General features: G+C 44.0%; 1 protein-coding gene across 2 annotated transcripts in view; it reads right to left on the bottom strand.

Annotated features, from left to right (window-relative positions):
* Positions 1-13,032, bottom strand: part of LOC118513837 (tyrosine-protein kinase Dnt) — a 90,117-nt gene that overhangs the window by 3,075 nt on the left and 74,010 nt on the right. For both annotated transcript variants that reach the window (XM_036060106.1, XM_036060105.1), the window contains one exon: positions 16-382. In XM_036060106.1, coding sequence (XP_035915999.1) covers positions 16-197 — 182 coding nt within the window. In that variant the 5' untranslated portion in view covers positions 198-382. The remainder of the gene's footprint in view (positions 1-15; positions 383-13,032) is intronic.

Raw genomic sequence — 13,032 nt, 5'->3', positions numbered from 1 at the left:
TTCGCTCATATTTACCTCATCAAACAGATCTTTTTGCGACGGAACAGCAGCTCCGTTGTGTTACCCGTCAACCGATCTAGAGTCACCTCGATCGTGATCGTTATGTCCAATTCGGCCGACTTTTCTCCACTGCAGCGCAACCCGATGGCGAACGTTTCGATGTGTTCCGGGATCTCTCCCTGCCAGGATATGTTCATCGACGGTTTTGGCAGTGCGATCGAGTCGGGTGAATCGATGTTGATCCGATAGGGCAGTGGTCGGTCGGCAAGACTTTGCCAGGTGAACGAGATCTCCTCCACATCGGCCGGGACCGGTACGGTGAAGTGAAGGGCGTATGCATTGACCTGTCCTTCGCGGACGTAGTAGATTTCCGCCGAGAGTCCTGGAGAGAAAAGAAAAACGGGGAATAATTTTAATATCAATTTCAATTTTTTTTAAATAAAATATGAATAAATGAAGGAGTTGTGGGAGATTGGAATGCTTTCTTCCTAATAAGTGAAGGATCCGCCGTTCCATGAACCGTTCTATAACCTTGAGAAAAACACATTTTTTCATCGAGAATTGAACCCAGTCCGAGCGTGTTGTAGAGTCATGACGCGTCCGATTACACCAACTTACCAGCTCGGATGTGATACGTTAAATCTCCCTCTGGTGATACGATTTATCATCAAAAATCCTCCCCATAAACGGCTCCTTTGTCTTGTTTCCTTCCCATCAGTTCCGTACAACGATTTAATGCCAGCCACTACCACACAAAACAGAAACTATTCTCATTTACATGGGCGCAGCCCGCTTTATTATCCTCCTCATAATTCAGCATTATGCTTTAATGTGTTTTAAAAACTCGCCCATTAAGATACTTCTGCTGCCATTTACTTTGCGCCTAATATCTTCCTTCTGGTGGTGGTGGCCAACGAACAACAATAAGCTTCCCGGCAAGAGGTGCCATACGTGCCATTTTACTAACACGAACTATGCGCTTGTTCGTGCCGTGGATGGCAAACCGCGAATGCAAATTTTGCCACATTTCACAAAAGAAAAAAAGGGCACCAGCATGATATTACTACATCACACTAGGTCTGTTTTTATTCCCTGCTTCGCATTGGGTGAGCATGCAAACAATTATCGCCCAAGAATTATGAGGCGTTAGGGTAAGTGTGAGCTTGGCTGCTGCTGCTTAATGCGACAGTAAGCTGCTATAAAATAAATTTTAATCCGCTCAAATTGCATCCGCTGGTGTGGCTTCTGCAGTTGCTTTTTTCTTCGTGTCTCTCTTTTTTTCTTGTTGATATAGCTTGGTGGCTTAATCTGCGAACCTTCCACGGGTCGATTCGGTTGAGAAGTTTTGGTCCAGATTTTGGACAACTGCTTTCCGCGGTTTATGTTTTGTAGATCTATTCGTCCCCAATAGAGAGTGAGCAATAATTTGGAAGGTTTATTATCGCTCTATAATATAAATCATTGATAAAAGATCAGCCATGAAAGATAGCAGAACTCTCCAAAAACCCCTCAGTCTCATCCAAGATACCGTTGCCTGTCAACTTGACCGGTCGTTTGTTTCGTTCTGCTCATCATAGTGAACAATGTGTTGCCGTGTTTGGGCGAGATCGTAGCAGGCAGAGCATCAAATTTTCCCGTCAATTAACAAGCGACAATCCGTCTGATCCGAATCTGATGGGCGAAAACAAAACGCACGTGCGCTGCTCTGGTTCTTCACACGTGGTTAGAGAGGAAGAGAAAATGGCGCGCGAAAACGCACATCAGACACGGATCGGTGGTGCTTTGTAAATCGTTTATTTTAACCTTTTCAACGCTCTCCACTGAGAGTTTAGCATATTCTTTGCAACCGTAAATAGCACCTTTGCTTCTCACTGGTCGTGTGTGTGTGTTTTTCCATGGCTGTTGGTATTATTTTGTTTTTCAATTTACACAGTGAAAAGTGTTGAGAAGGAAACAAAACAAAGCAACAAAAAAACCAGCGGAGGCATATAAATCACTGCCAAAAAGCGCCAACCAAACCGGATGCCAGAATCTGGGTAACTTCCGGGAAAATTCGGAACAAAAAAAACCCCTTTGGTGGAAAAACAACAGTGGGAAAAAAGTACTGTGACTGTGGCGACATTTAATGATCCATACACACTTCTGCTCGACACCGAGTTCTCGCGTGGCATTATTTGTCTGCAGACTTTGGGGCGCCTCGGTGATGATGGCTCCGGCAACTTTTCACGGTTCGTCGCACTAACGGTGTTTGGAATTAATTCATCCTCCACTGCCATGCTCCACCAACGAGGCTGGGAAAACGATTTGCTTTCACGCAGTTTCCACGCCAATCCACGTCCTCTCCCTCTCTCTTTCTCAGTCGTGCATTCGTTGTGATTAAACACAGGAAGGTGAAGATAAAATGTTTTTATCTAATTAAATGCACCAAAATGCGTGTGTTTGTGTTCCATGGTGGGGGAGGAGGATTTTTCCTCCCGCTTTGTCACCCGTGTTGTGTGCGCCATAGAAAACTGGAAAAATGCTCAACCAAAGGACAACACGAAGCAGAAGGGCTGAGCAAAATCGTATCAATCTTCGGTCTATTAAAACCCACTCTTTTCCTTCTCTCTTCTCGCCGGTTTTGGTGTCCTTGGCAGCAGCCTTCAACACACACACACACACGCTGGCTGGTGGGTAAGATAATAATAACAATCAACCGGAAAATTGAGAGATAATCCGATTAAATTTAATAAACATCCCAAGTGAGACTTTTCTCGCCTCAACACTGGCCTTGTAGCTTAAATCTGTGCTCAGTCTCCCTAGCAGCAAGGGATGAAACGGGTTGACACCGGTCGATGAATCCCTCCGTGAATCCGACACTATATATTTACTGGCCAAGGCCTGACAGATGCGATTCATCGACACGGTAAGCAGCCAGCGAGGGTCACGGTCTCACAAAAAGCAAAACGAATCAACGTTTCAAAAAAAAAAAGAAGTGATTTCGATGCTAATGTGAGGATTATGCATTTGAAAAATAGAAAAAAGGGGGAACAAGCATAAAACCAGAAACCGAAATGTGACGAATTTTAAAAGACACAAACAAACGCTTCGCTTTAAAATCCCGCCCGGTGAACAATGGGTTGATGAATATGTTTATGGCGTGAAATGTACAGATAAATCTCGAAAAGGTCTACACAATAACTCAATCACGCAACTGGATATGTTCTTCTTTTCTCTGTTTCTACCACGCTTCACCAATTCATTTTGAGTTATGAAATTGAAGTAGAGCAACGCGGAAAAAATGTAAGACATTAAATAACAGAAGCAGAAAAACAGGAGCAGCATAACGCAAAATAAAGAAGGTGTTGAATTATTGAAGTAAGAAATTGAAAAGAAACGATCACTGCAAGCTGTTAAGAATGCATGCGAGCAACAACAATGAAATATATTGGAAAATGGAAAAGAAAGGAGAACGTAACAGAACAGCAGAACAGAATTCGAGATATGGCACGGAACGTCGATCACCGATTGATGGAATAGTTTAACCGTTGTTTGATTGACAAAGGATGCCACGGGAAAAACGGATACTTTCTCGCACCACCCAGCCAGCTAGCTAGTCATGGTAACAATCCGCCGGGATTCCGGACGGTTACTAAGAGAAGCACTGTGAAGGCGTAATGGATCAGCAGTGAATGAATACAGCTGAAAAGGAATCCTATTCATTTGCTGGTGCAATAGTTATTGAGTGGCAGCAAATGGGGCACATTATCGTGTGCTGTGGAAAACACATTTTTTGTTCTTATTTTGCTTCGTTCTCTCTTTTTTTGTATTTGTTAAAATTTATTTTAGTTTTTATGTTTGTACTTTTTAGTATTTATTTTTTTAATGTATTTGTTTTTGATTAGTTTATAGTTCCGTTTTTATGTTTCTATTTGATAAATTGTGTGTTTTAAATGTCGCTCTAATAGTTTTGAGACATTTTTTTACGTTTCATCATATTTTTTACCTTTATCGTATTATTGATTTTTAGTTTTAAATTTTTATCCATTTATATTTTATATTTCTGAGAACTATTCCGTGGCGTTTGCAGTAGGCGCGTTTGCTATAATGTAGCATTTAGCAAGTGTCACTCAAATGCAGAAATGTTCTGTTTTCTCTTTTTTGTATTAAAATCTCAATATTATTTGATATTAAAATTCCTTTTCAAATCATTTTAGTGTTCTTGTTTTGTATTGTTCTATTTTTAACCTTTTTTTCTTCTAATTGATTCAAATTACTTCACATATGTTATGTAACTGTATTTTAACCAGTTTCATGTTTTTGGTTTTTATCTTGTCATATTACTTCCATAGTTTATCATATTTATATTAATAAATCATAGTTTGTAGTAACGTTTTTATCAGATTTCTATTTATTTTCGTAACTTCTTATCTGTTTTCTGAGTTGGTTAAGCGGAACCGGTCTCTTTTTTCATTCAAGTGCATTTACTGCACTTTGCAGCACTGGCCAGTGCAATGCATCGGATAAGAGGCTGCAACAACAATAGAGCACAGCCCATCGGACAATCATCGGACAGGTTTTCGTTTCGCTTCTGCTGCTGCATCGTGGAAAATGGTTTCCGTTTCCCTTTTTTTCGCTTTTCAGTTTTGTTGTTTTCAATTACAACCAAACCGCACGCCATTATCTCCACACCAAGCCGTTATGATTGAGTGTGAATCGGACTCGATTAAGGCAGAGATTGGAACTTTATATGTTTTTGCCAGTCTAGAAAGGTGAGAACAACGGTGGATCGCGCGCTCGGTGCTGGTGAGTCTTGCCCGGCCACCGTTTTGTTTCCCAGGCTGATAATCTTCCGGAACGGAATCGTTTTAAAACCCCCCGGTCGTAACGTACATTTTAACCTGCTCTTGCTGTGGTGGTTTTGCTGTGCTGGTCTGCATTGTGTTCGGTAGATCAGTTCTTACTTCAGCTGCCCACACAGCCCGAAAAGGTGTGAAATACGCTATGTTGCGGTGCGAACGGCATCATTGTTGGAATGAAATAAAATCCGGACAAGTGAATTCTATGGAATCCATCTCCGACAGTTTAAAAAATCATAAGAAAACCAGCAAAAGAATTGAAAAGACATCGCGGGGCATACAGCGCAATTGAAATGGAGAAGCCAGCAAAAAAAAAAAAAAAACAAGCGAATGCCGATGCGTTTTACTTAAAATGTTTTAATAAGTTTGGCGAACAATACAAAGTAATGTCAACCGAGCGAGCAGCGAATAAAAGAAGGCAAAATAGAAAACTCGAATCACACACAAAAAACGCAGGTATAAAAGCCGAAATTTAAGAACCAAACAAAGTGAACGGAAAAGAATAGAACAAGGATGTACGGTAAGCGTGAAAAATAGGGAATAATAGAAAACCAGGAAGCAAGTAAAGAAAGGTAGAAGAAAAAAACAACCCAAAAAACGATAAAATCCAAATTAAAGAAGTAAAAGACCGGGCGGCACACGTTTTTTGACAGCTTAAAACTAATTGTTCTATTCAGTCGTTTTTGTGCACGAGATTTCATTAGAGCCAGCAAGCCTTTAATGCACGGGAAACGCAAAACAAACGAGAAAAAAGGGGGAAAAAGATGTGAAAAATCAGCACACGACCATAGCAAAACATGGAACTTTTCCCTGAAAGGTGGGTTTGTCTGTTAGTTAAATAATTAAAATGAAAAACTCGGTAAAATATTCGTCCGAAAACAAACCCGAAGAGAAGAGAAGAAAATTGAAGGAGAAAAAAAGGGGAAATAATTCGACAGATCTTTTCATCGGTTGAAGATGTTTGAAGCGAAAAGTTTTTCTCCCTGTCGTTGGAGGTAACAAGCCGACGCAAAATCGTCACCTTTCGTCAACCACTCACTGTCGGCGAAGAACTTGGCCCAAAGTTGCTGCTTAATTTAAAATTTAGAAACTTTCCTTTCTGAGTGCTGGCGAACGGTTTCTTCCGTTCGCGTGGAAAACTATCGATTCGAGAGGATTCTCCGGACCGCAATGTCGCAAGACAGTGTTCTTAGACGAATTTTTAAAAGAATCGTCACTCAACTCCTCCAGGAACCATCAGGCTTCGAGGATCGATAAGACATCGGTGTCTGTGGTGAGATGGATTTAAGGTGGAGATTTAAATACGAAATGTCACACCAACTTTGTGCGATAGACAGACGACTCTCGAGGCGAATGTTTTTTGCGGAGTCAGATGTTCCGAAAAAGGAAGAAAAACCTTGCTAAGGCAACCTCATACAGTGTGACCGCAGAAATTAGCGGAATGATTAATTACACAGCGGAGTGAGATCTCTTCGACAAGACCGACCTCCGCACAGTGGTCTAGATGCAGGGAAATGTGTGGACATACCCACTTTCGTTGATGATCTAAGGAGTGGGACATCACTTCATTCTTATAGCACTTTAAGATTCAATGGAGTTCATATTTATTACTTGTGACTTCCCAGGAAATTTAACTAAGTTTCCAAATTCATTTTTAATATACTTTTCATCCAATGTCCACTCTATGGAGCATGGTGCTCCGGCGTCACGGAGGCTGTGTCGCACAGCTTTACTTGCGAGGATAGTCCGTTTGCAGGCAAATGATCGTAAAGTTGCGATCGACCTCCAAAAAAGCCTCTTAAAGGTGGTGTCTTCTCGCATTTCCTGGTACAAGGCTGCTGATTATCCTCTTCTTTGCTTCGGTGTGTGTGTGTGCGTGGCCTGTGATATGCCCTTCACTGCTTTGCAGTGAAATACTAAATCAGATCCCGGCGTCGTCGTCGGTGCGGTGGTCGTGCTCTGCTTTAATTAGAATTAATTGCTTAATTTCCTTCAAATCATGGGCCCCTGTTCCTGGCGGTGGTTATTAAGAACATCACGCACCAAGTAAAAGCAAAAGCAAAAAACGCAGCGAAAGGAGAATTATGGACTGTCAGCAGAAAATTTATTCCATTCACATAATATATATTTCTGAGAGCCCGGGAACGTTCGCGCTCGAGCTCGCCGGTAAGCGTTAAAGTTGTGTTTCTCGGTGACATATTTACAGGCAGCGCTAAGCTCGACAGCCGCGGAGTTGTAAAAACAAAAACCGAACCATGGCGCAAATGAAAATCCTTTTATTATTTTACCATCATCTTCACATCACACACAGATAGAACGGCAAAAAAAAAGATGGTCAGGGAGTGGGAAATGATTTTCCAGTTTAATATGCATAGATTGTAATGGGGTTTTGGTGGATAGTTTTTCCTTTCGCGTGCTAGGAAAGCAACGAAAAGGACGCACGAGCGCTGGTAGAAACCCAAATGAAAATCCCACGATGCGCTGTGTAACGCTCCTCTTTGCTGGCCACTGTGGCGCGCTGGACACGCGCGGTCTTCCTCATCGTGGTTTGGACGAAAGAGCGCATCTTTTCAATTAATTTCTTCGTTTAATTAATTTCATTCGCCCAACTGAGGACTTCCGGAAGGACGAGGAGGAGCACGAGGGGGTGTTGGTCCGATTTGTGGTTTGTGCGAATGGCGAATGGCGAGAGAATAGGAAATAGCTTCCCTGGGACACACACACACACAAAAGTGGATCTGGCAATCGCCATCATGGTCATCATCATCATCAGCCGATTCGTCGATTGTTTTCTGGCTTGAGGTTTCCAAGGTTTGGTGGTCAGTTTTTGCTCCGGGTACTTCCTGTTCCTGCAATCCATCACACTCGTGTGTGACTGTGCCAGATGTGAGAACCCCTGAGATCGATATGGCGGTCGGTAACGGGGCCGGTGAAATGTGAGACACCATTTTCCAGCGTCTTGGTGGTGGGATAATGGATCCCACCCGGAAAAGCCACAAGCCCTTTTTAACGGTTAAAAGCAGCCCCATATCTTGTGTTGCGGTTTATACAGCTGTGTTGGATGCTTACAATTGCACAACATGTGTGCTAGTGTAATTAGTAGACCGCATAGAAAAAGATAAACTCGGTGAGATTAGTCTGCCACGCTTCACAATGAATGCATGATTAATTGAACTCGAGATGTCGTGAGTGGAATAATGATTGGAAATATACTTCTAGAGCTCATAAAACTTTTCCCAACAAAAGGAGAAATGTATAGTTGCATCCATAGGAAGTGGGACATCGAAGAAGTAAGTAGGGACATCGAAGAAGTAAGGGGAGATGTTTTTATTGCTTAATAAATACTACTGCAACGAGACTCGTCCAAGGAGGCTCGTCTAAGGATGAGATGAGGAACCTCGTCCAAGGATGAGGTCTAAGGAAACTCATCCTCCTCGTCAGGAGACTCGCCCAAGAGATCTCTTCCAAGGAGACTCGTCCAAGAGATCTCTACAAGGAGATTCGTGTAAAGAGATTCGTCCAAAGAGACTTGTCCAAGAGACCTTTTTCAAGGAGACTCGCCCAATAGATTCGTCCAAAGAGACTCGTTTAACGAGACTCGTCCAACGAGATGCGTCCGAGGAGACTTTTCAGAGCGAACAAGTCCTAGAGGCTTCACCCAAAGAACTCAATCTACGAAGGTTCGTCCAATAAATCTCGTCCTAGGAGACTAGTCCAAGCGTTGCGTGTCCCATTTTAGATGAGAGTCACTGTCATTATCGTTTCCTTTTGATGACTTTTTCTTTTTCGAGTCAGTTTATCCTCCCGTAGAACACGGTAGTCCACTTTCTCTCTCTCTCTCTCTCTCTCTCTCTCTCTCTCTCTCTCTCTCTCTTTCTCGCTCGTAAGTTTAAGAACTAATCAGTTTTCTTCAGTTTTCTCCCTCATTGAGCCCATCCGCAGCAAATCATCCATCGACAAATTGGTGCAGGCCTGGGCTGGGCTGCACTAATTACACAATTATGCTGCAGCAGGCAGTCAGTCAGTTGGAAAATCTGTCCGCCCATCGTAAGGCCCCGAACGTGCACTTGAGAATGGAGACGACAAATGGAAGACAAAAACCGATTCTTCGAGATTCGGAAGAAGGAGGACACAACGCGAACACTCGTATCGTATCAGGTTTGCTAATAATAATTAAATTAGAACCGACAGCAACATCAGCGACAGCAACCGAACGAGACAGCAACACAACTAGAGCATAAAATAGCGTGTCGCCCTCTTTAAGGATCTCCTGCCCGGCGAGTCAAACGATGTTAATTAAATACGCTAACACACAGACATTTCACTTCTTGGGCTGGGGTAAGGACCCAGGTAATGGGCGCTCGCTCTAGCGCTCTGGCGCGGGGATGCAAAATTAGTTGTGAAGTAAAATCATCTTTCATCGAAATTGACAGGAGAGGTGTGTAGCAACTTCTTGTTTCGCTGTTTTTCCTTGGAAGTCATACCACGCGGTAGGTATGGTTTGGTCTGCTGGGAGCATTGGAAGTCACGGTTTGCAGCTACGGTGCTCATTATGATGTACGCGACGAGATGCGCCGATCATCGTCTTCTAGGGCGGGCGAGCGTGTGAAATGTCGCGAAAGATATTCGCCAAAATGTGTCACGCTGATGACGTTTGGCTGACATTTACACGAGAAAGGTTGGCCGCGAGCCGGAGCCCAAGAGCGCTTGGTGAGTGTGTTTGTGTACGTGGAAGAATTTCAAGATATTTTAAGCTTATTATGCGAAGAAATTATGCTGCCTTCACCTCTGACTTGGCACGCGACCCATCCTAAAATGGGCCCACCCGCTTTCCTTTCCATTGAAACTTCCACCAGGCTTCGTTAGCTGCTTTGAGCATTGACGGTGGAAAAACGTGCCAACATTCCGCGCGCGCGCGTCTTCTCCATGGGAACCAATTTTTGGAGGAAAAACGTGTCGTCCGTTCCCCATTTTTAAGCGCTTTGCCTGCCTTTCAACGCAGCCTCTGATGGTGAACGTGGTAAGTAATGCGCTTTGGGACTTAGTTTTCTTGTGCCGGTTCCGGCCAAGCCGGGCGACCCCCGGCCAAAGGATCTTTACTCAAGCACGTATAATGGTCAGATGGCTTTCCCTGGACTGGCGATACTGGAAAATTGTAATAACAGAAACTTTTTCCTCTCCTTTTCGGCCGTGTGTAAGTGCTTTCCGGGGCTGGCTGGTGGGTGGGCATTCCATCGGTAACGAGCGTCAATTGTCAACGACGATTTTCAGCGGACCGACCGGTCTCCGAGTTTTTCCCGCCCCGGTGTTTGGGGAGTCAATAATCTTCCGAAATTTAGTAGGCACAATCGATGGCAGGCAGCGAGGCGAGCCAACACGGCGCTTGTTTGGATTTGAGAAACATCATTTGGACAAGGAAGCAGGAGAAGACTCAGCTCGATAAATAGGATTTCTTGGAATGTACGAGGCAAGACCCGAACTGTTTACTGCTGTAACGTAACGTGGGCGAAGCGCACGTGCCCAGCGCGGATGAAAGTTTAAAGTGAAAATGTTTGTCGTGGCCAAATGAGCGAGAAAATTCCAACTTTAAGCTCGCAAGGATTCATTGGTAATTGAGAAAACTTGTTCCCGGGGTTCGAACGCCAGCGAAGACAAGTGGTCTCAAAGCTGGCGATTATTACAAAAATCCTTGGTATGGTTGGTGTCAAACTTAACGACGATTTTAAAACGTAAACAAACCAACCAAATACAACATATAACCATCCTCAGCATTAAACGCGTTATTCTGGAGCTAGGCTCGGAAAACATCCCTCCCCCCGCAAACAGCAAACAAAACAGTGAGAAAAGGGAGAAGATAATGAAATTGTTAAATCACGTCCTGATCGCGCCCTCTCTCATCATGGCGTCCAGCAGTGTCCGCCAGCAGTTCCGGCCGTGGGCATATGAGCCGAGTGATCCAACCATTGCTTGGTCTACGCAAATTCGATTACAAAACCCTGCTCGGCATCGGGATGATCCCCCTGTTCTGATCATCGTTTGGGTCATCAATCGAAATGAGGGAATGGCTGCGTCCTTTCCAGCGGTCCAATTTCACGGTTCGTTGCCCTTCGTTTGCACATACACGCCGCCGCCGACGAACCTGCCCTCCCGGCAGGACATATGTGCAGTGCAAATAACCTCAGCTAAATACAATTTCATTGAGCATTTCACGGAAAAATGTAATTACATTACTGGGCTCACCCCTCGGGACGCCCGGGAGGGATCCGGAATCGGTGGAGATCAGAATGCGAGTAGGGAGAACAAAACCAGCAGCAGAACAGAAAAAAAAGGTGTCAGAAACAAATGGTCGACATCTTTAGCCGGATGTAAGCTGAGCTATTAAATTATCAGTAGAAAAGCTTTTCACCCAACATTAGGCGCGAATTCGTCTCCTTAGCGCCTTCTTGACAACCAATAGTTTGCTCCTCGGTTTCGCCAACTCTAGTGCAAAGTTCCCAGCTTCCCAACTATTGGCGGAGAGGGTGCGTGCGATTGAGAGGTTTGACAGTTTGACAAGGTTGGCTGTGTTCAATATTTTGAAGGAGTGTTTTGCTCCGTCACGGTAGGTGTTCCGGTCGTGGTCGCTTACACCAACCAGCACAGCACCGTTGTTAATATTTCCAATCCCTGGGGTGTCTCGCGTTACGAGGGGTCGTTACAAAAATTTGTAACGGTCTGTTGTGCAGCAAAAAAAAGTGGGACGAATTTGCCTTTTTTCCTCCGAGCTCGTTATGGTGTTATTGACAAGCGCACGCACGCACACCCCGGGACCGGGTGGTGATGCAATTCCGGAAACATTTCAGAAGTTTGAACCGAAATGCATTTTGTGTGCAGAAGAAGGACCACGCGTGCAGCAGCACACACAGTGTCAAGTTCGATGTGTATTTCAGGCCACCGTTTTGCGCCCCAGCTGATGACAATTCACCAACGATTCGAGGCTGAAGTGTGAAGTGTGATGTGTGGGCATTTTTTTTCTCGCCTGGTCCTCGTGTGATTCAACTACCGGTGAGAGGACCATTTGCCAAACTACGCGACACGACCACTCGATTTGGCCATTTCACCACTCTCGAACGCCCCAGCAGCAGCAGCAGCAGCAGCAGCAAGCGGTAGTCGAAGCATTTGTCACGGTGATTATAATTGATGGTTGCACACGCATGCACAGAGAGGCCTCGTGTGACACCCGCGGCGGCGGTTGAACGAGTGTGTGTTTGCTACGGCTTTTGAAGGATTCTGCAGAGAGCGCCAGCCGCACAGCCAAGGGACTTCGAGAGGACTTAAGAGGTTCTGATTTTGTTTAATTTTAATAGGCAAACTGCTTTGCATAGGGGTACGCCAATAAGAAGTGATCCTCGAACGATCGTTATGGGGTGAATAATAATTAAATCTCATTGAATATATCCCTCCTCTCCACGCACAATTTTGTAAGATTGACTTCTAGAGTTCTAAGGATGCTTGTCGTGTGCCACAGGAACACTACTTACTGGTTTCACACCAATTTATAGAGGCAAAACTTCACACACTCAACTACATATGGTCGCATTATTTCGACGAGAGTTAGAAGCATCCTTCTCTCTATTGTTTCTTCCAATGACGGTGCTGTCTCTTTCTTTATATCCCTTTGTTTAAACGACCTACCTGATTAATGGCTGCTAAAATTTTACCTTGTAACGGGTTTCGATCAAAGGATCCTCGGCGTATAAGATCGAACGCTGTAACACTGGACCACGAGAGAGCCTCTCTCCAGATGGTGTAAGAGACGAATAAAACGTTCGAGCTACAGACCTAGCAAAGTGATTCAATGTCCTACAGAGGATGTAAACATAAAAAGAGCCTTAAACCTAATAGCCACAATAACAAGCTTTATCGATTACTTTCAGTTCTACAACCTGCTCCTGTTCAACCTTTAAATGCTGGTTTCATTTTCGCTGCCATATAACATGAAATCAATCCATTTTGCTGCAAAAGTCATTCATCCAAATCCTCACCCTTCTGTTTTTTTTCTTCATTTTAGCCCGGCCTGTGTGTAATATAATTAAGAAACAATCAATTCCAGCTGCATGTGCGGTCGGCCACGGGCAGGCCCAGGTTGTGTTGGGCACCACTCGCGACAAAAATAATAATAATGAGTAGCAATTCATTTAGCGTATTAATGAAA

The sequence above is a fragment of the Anopheles stephensi genome, chromosome 3 (genome assembly GCF_013141755.1).
Source record: "Anopheles stephensi strain Indian chromosome 3, UCI_ANSTEP_V1.0, whole genome shotgun sequence".
Lineage (NCBI taxonomy): Eukaryota > Metazoa > Arthropoda > Insecta > Diptera > Culicidae > Anopheles > Anopheles stephensi.
Note: the sequence above shows the minus strand (reverse complement) of the source record. Positions and strands in the feature narration are given on the sequence as shown.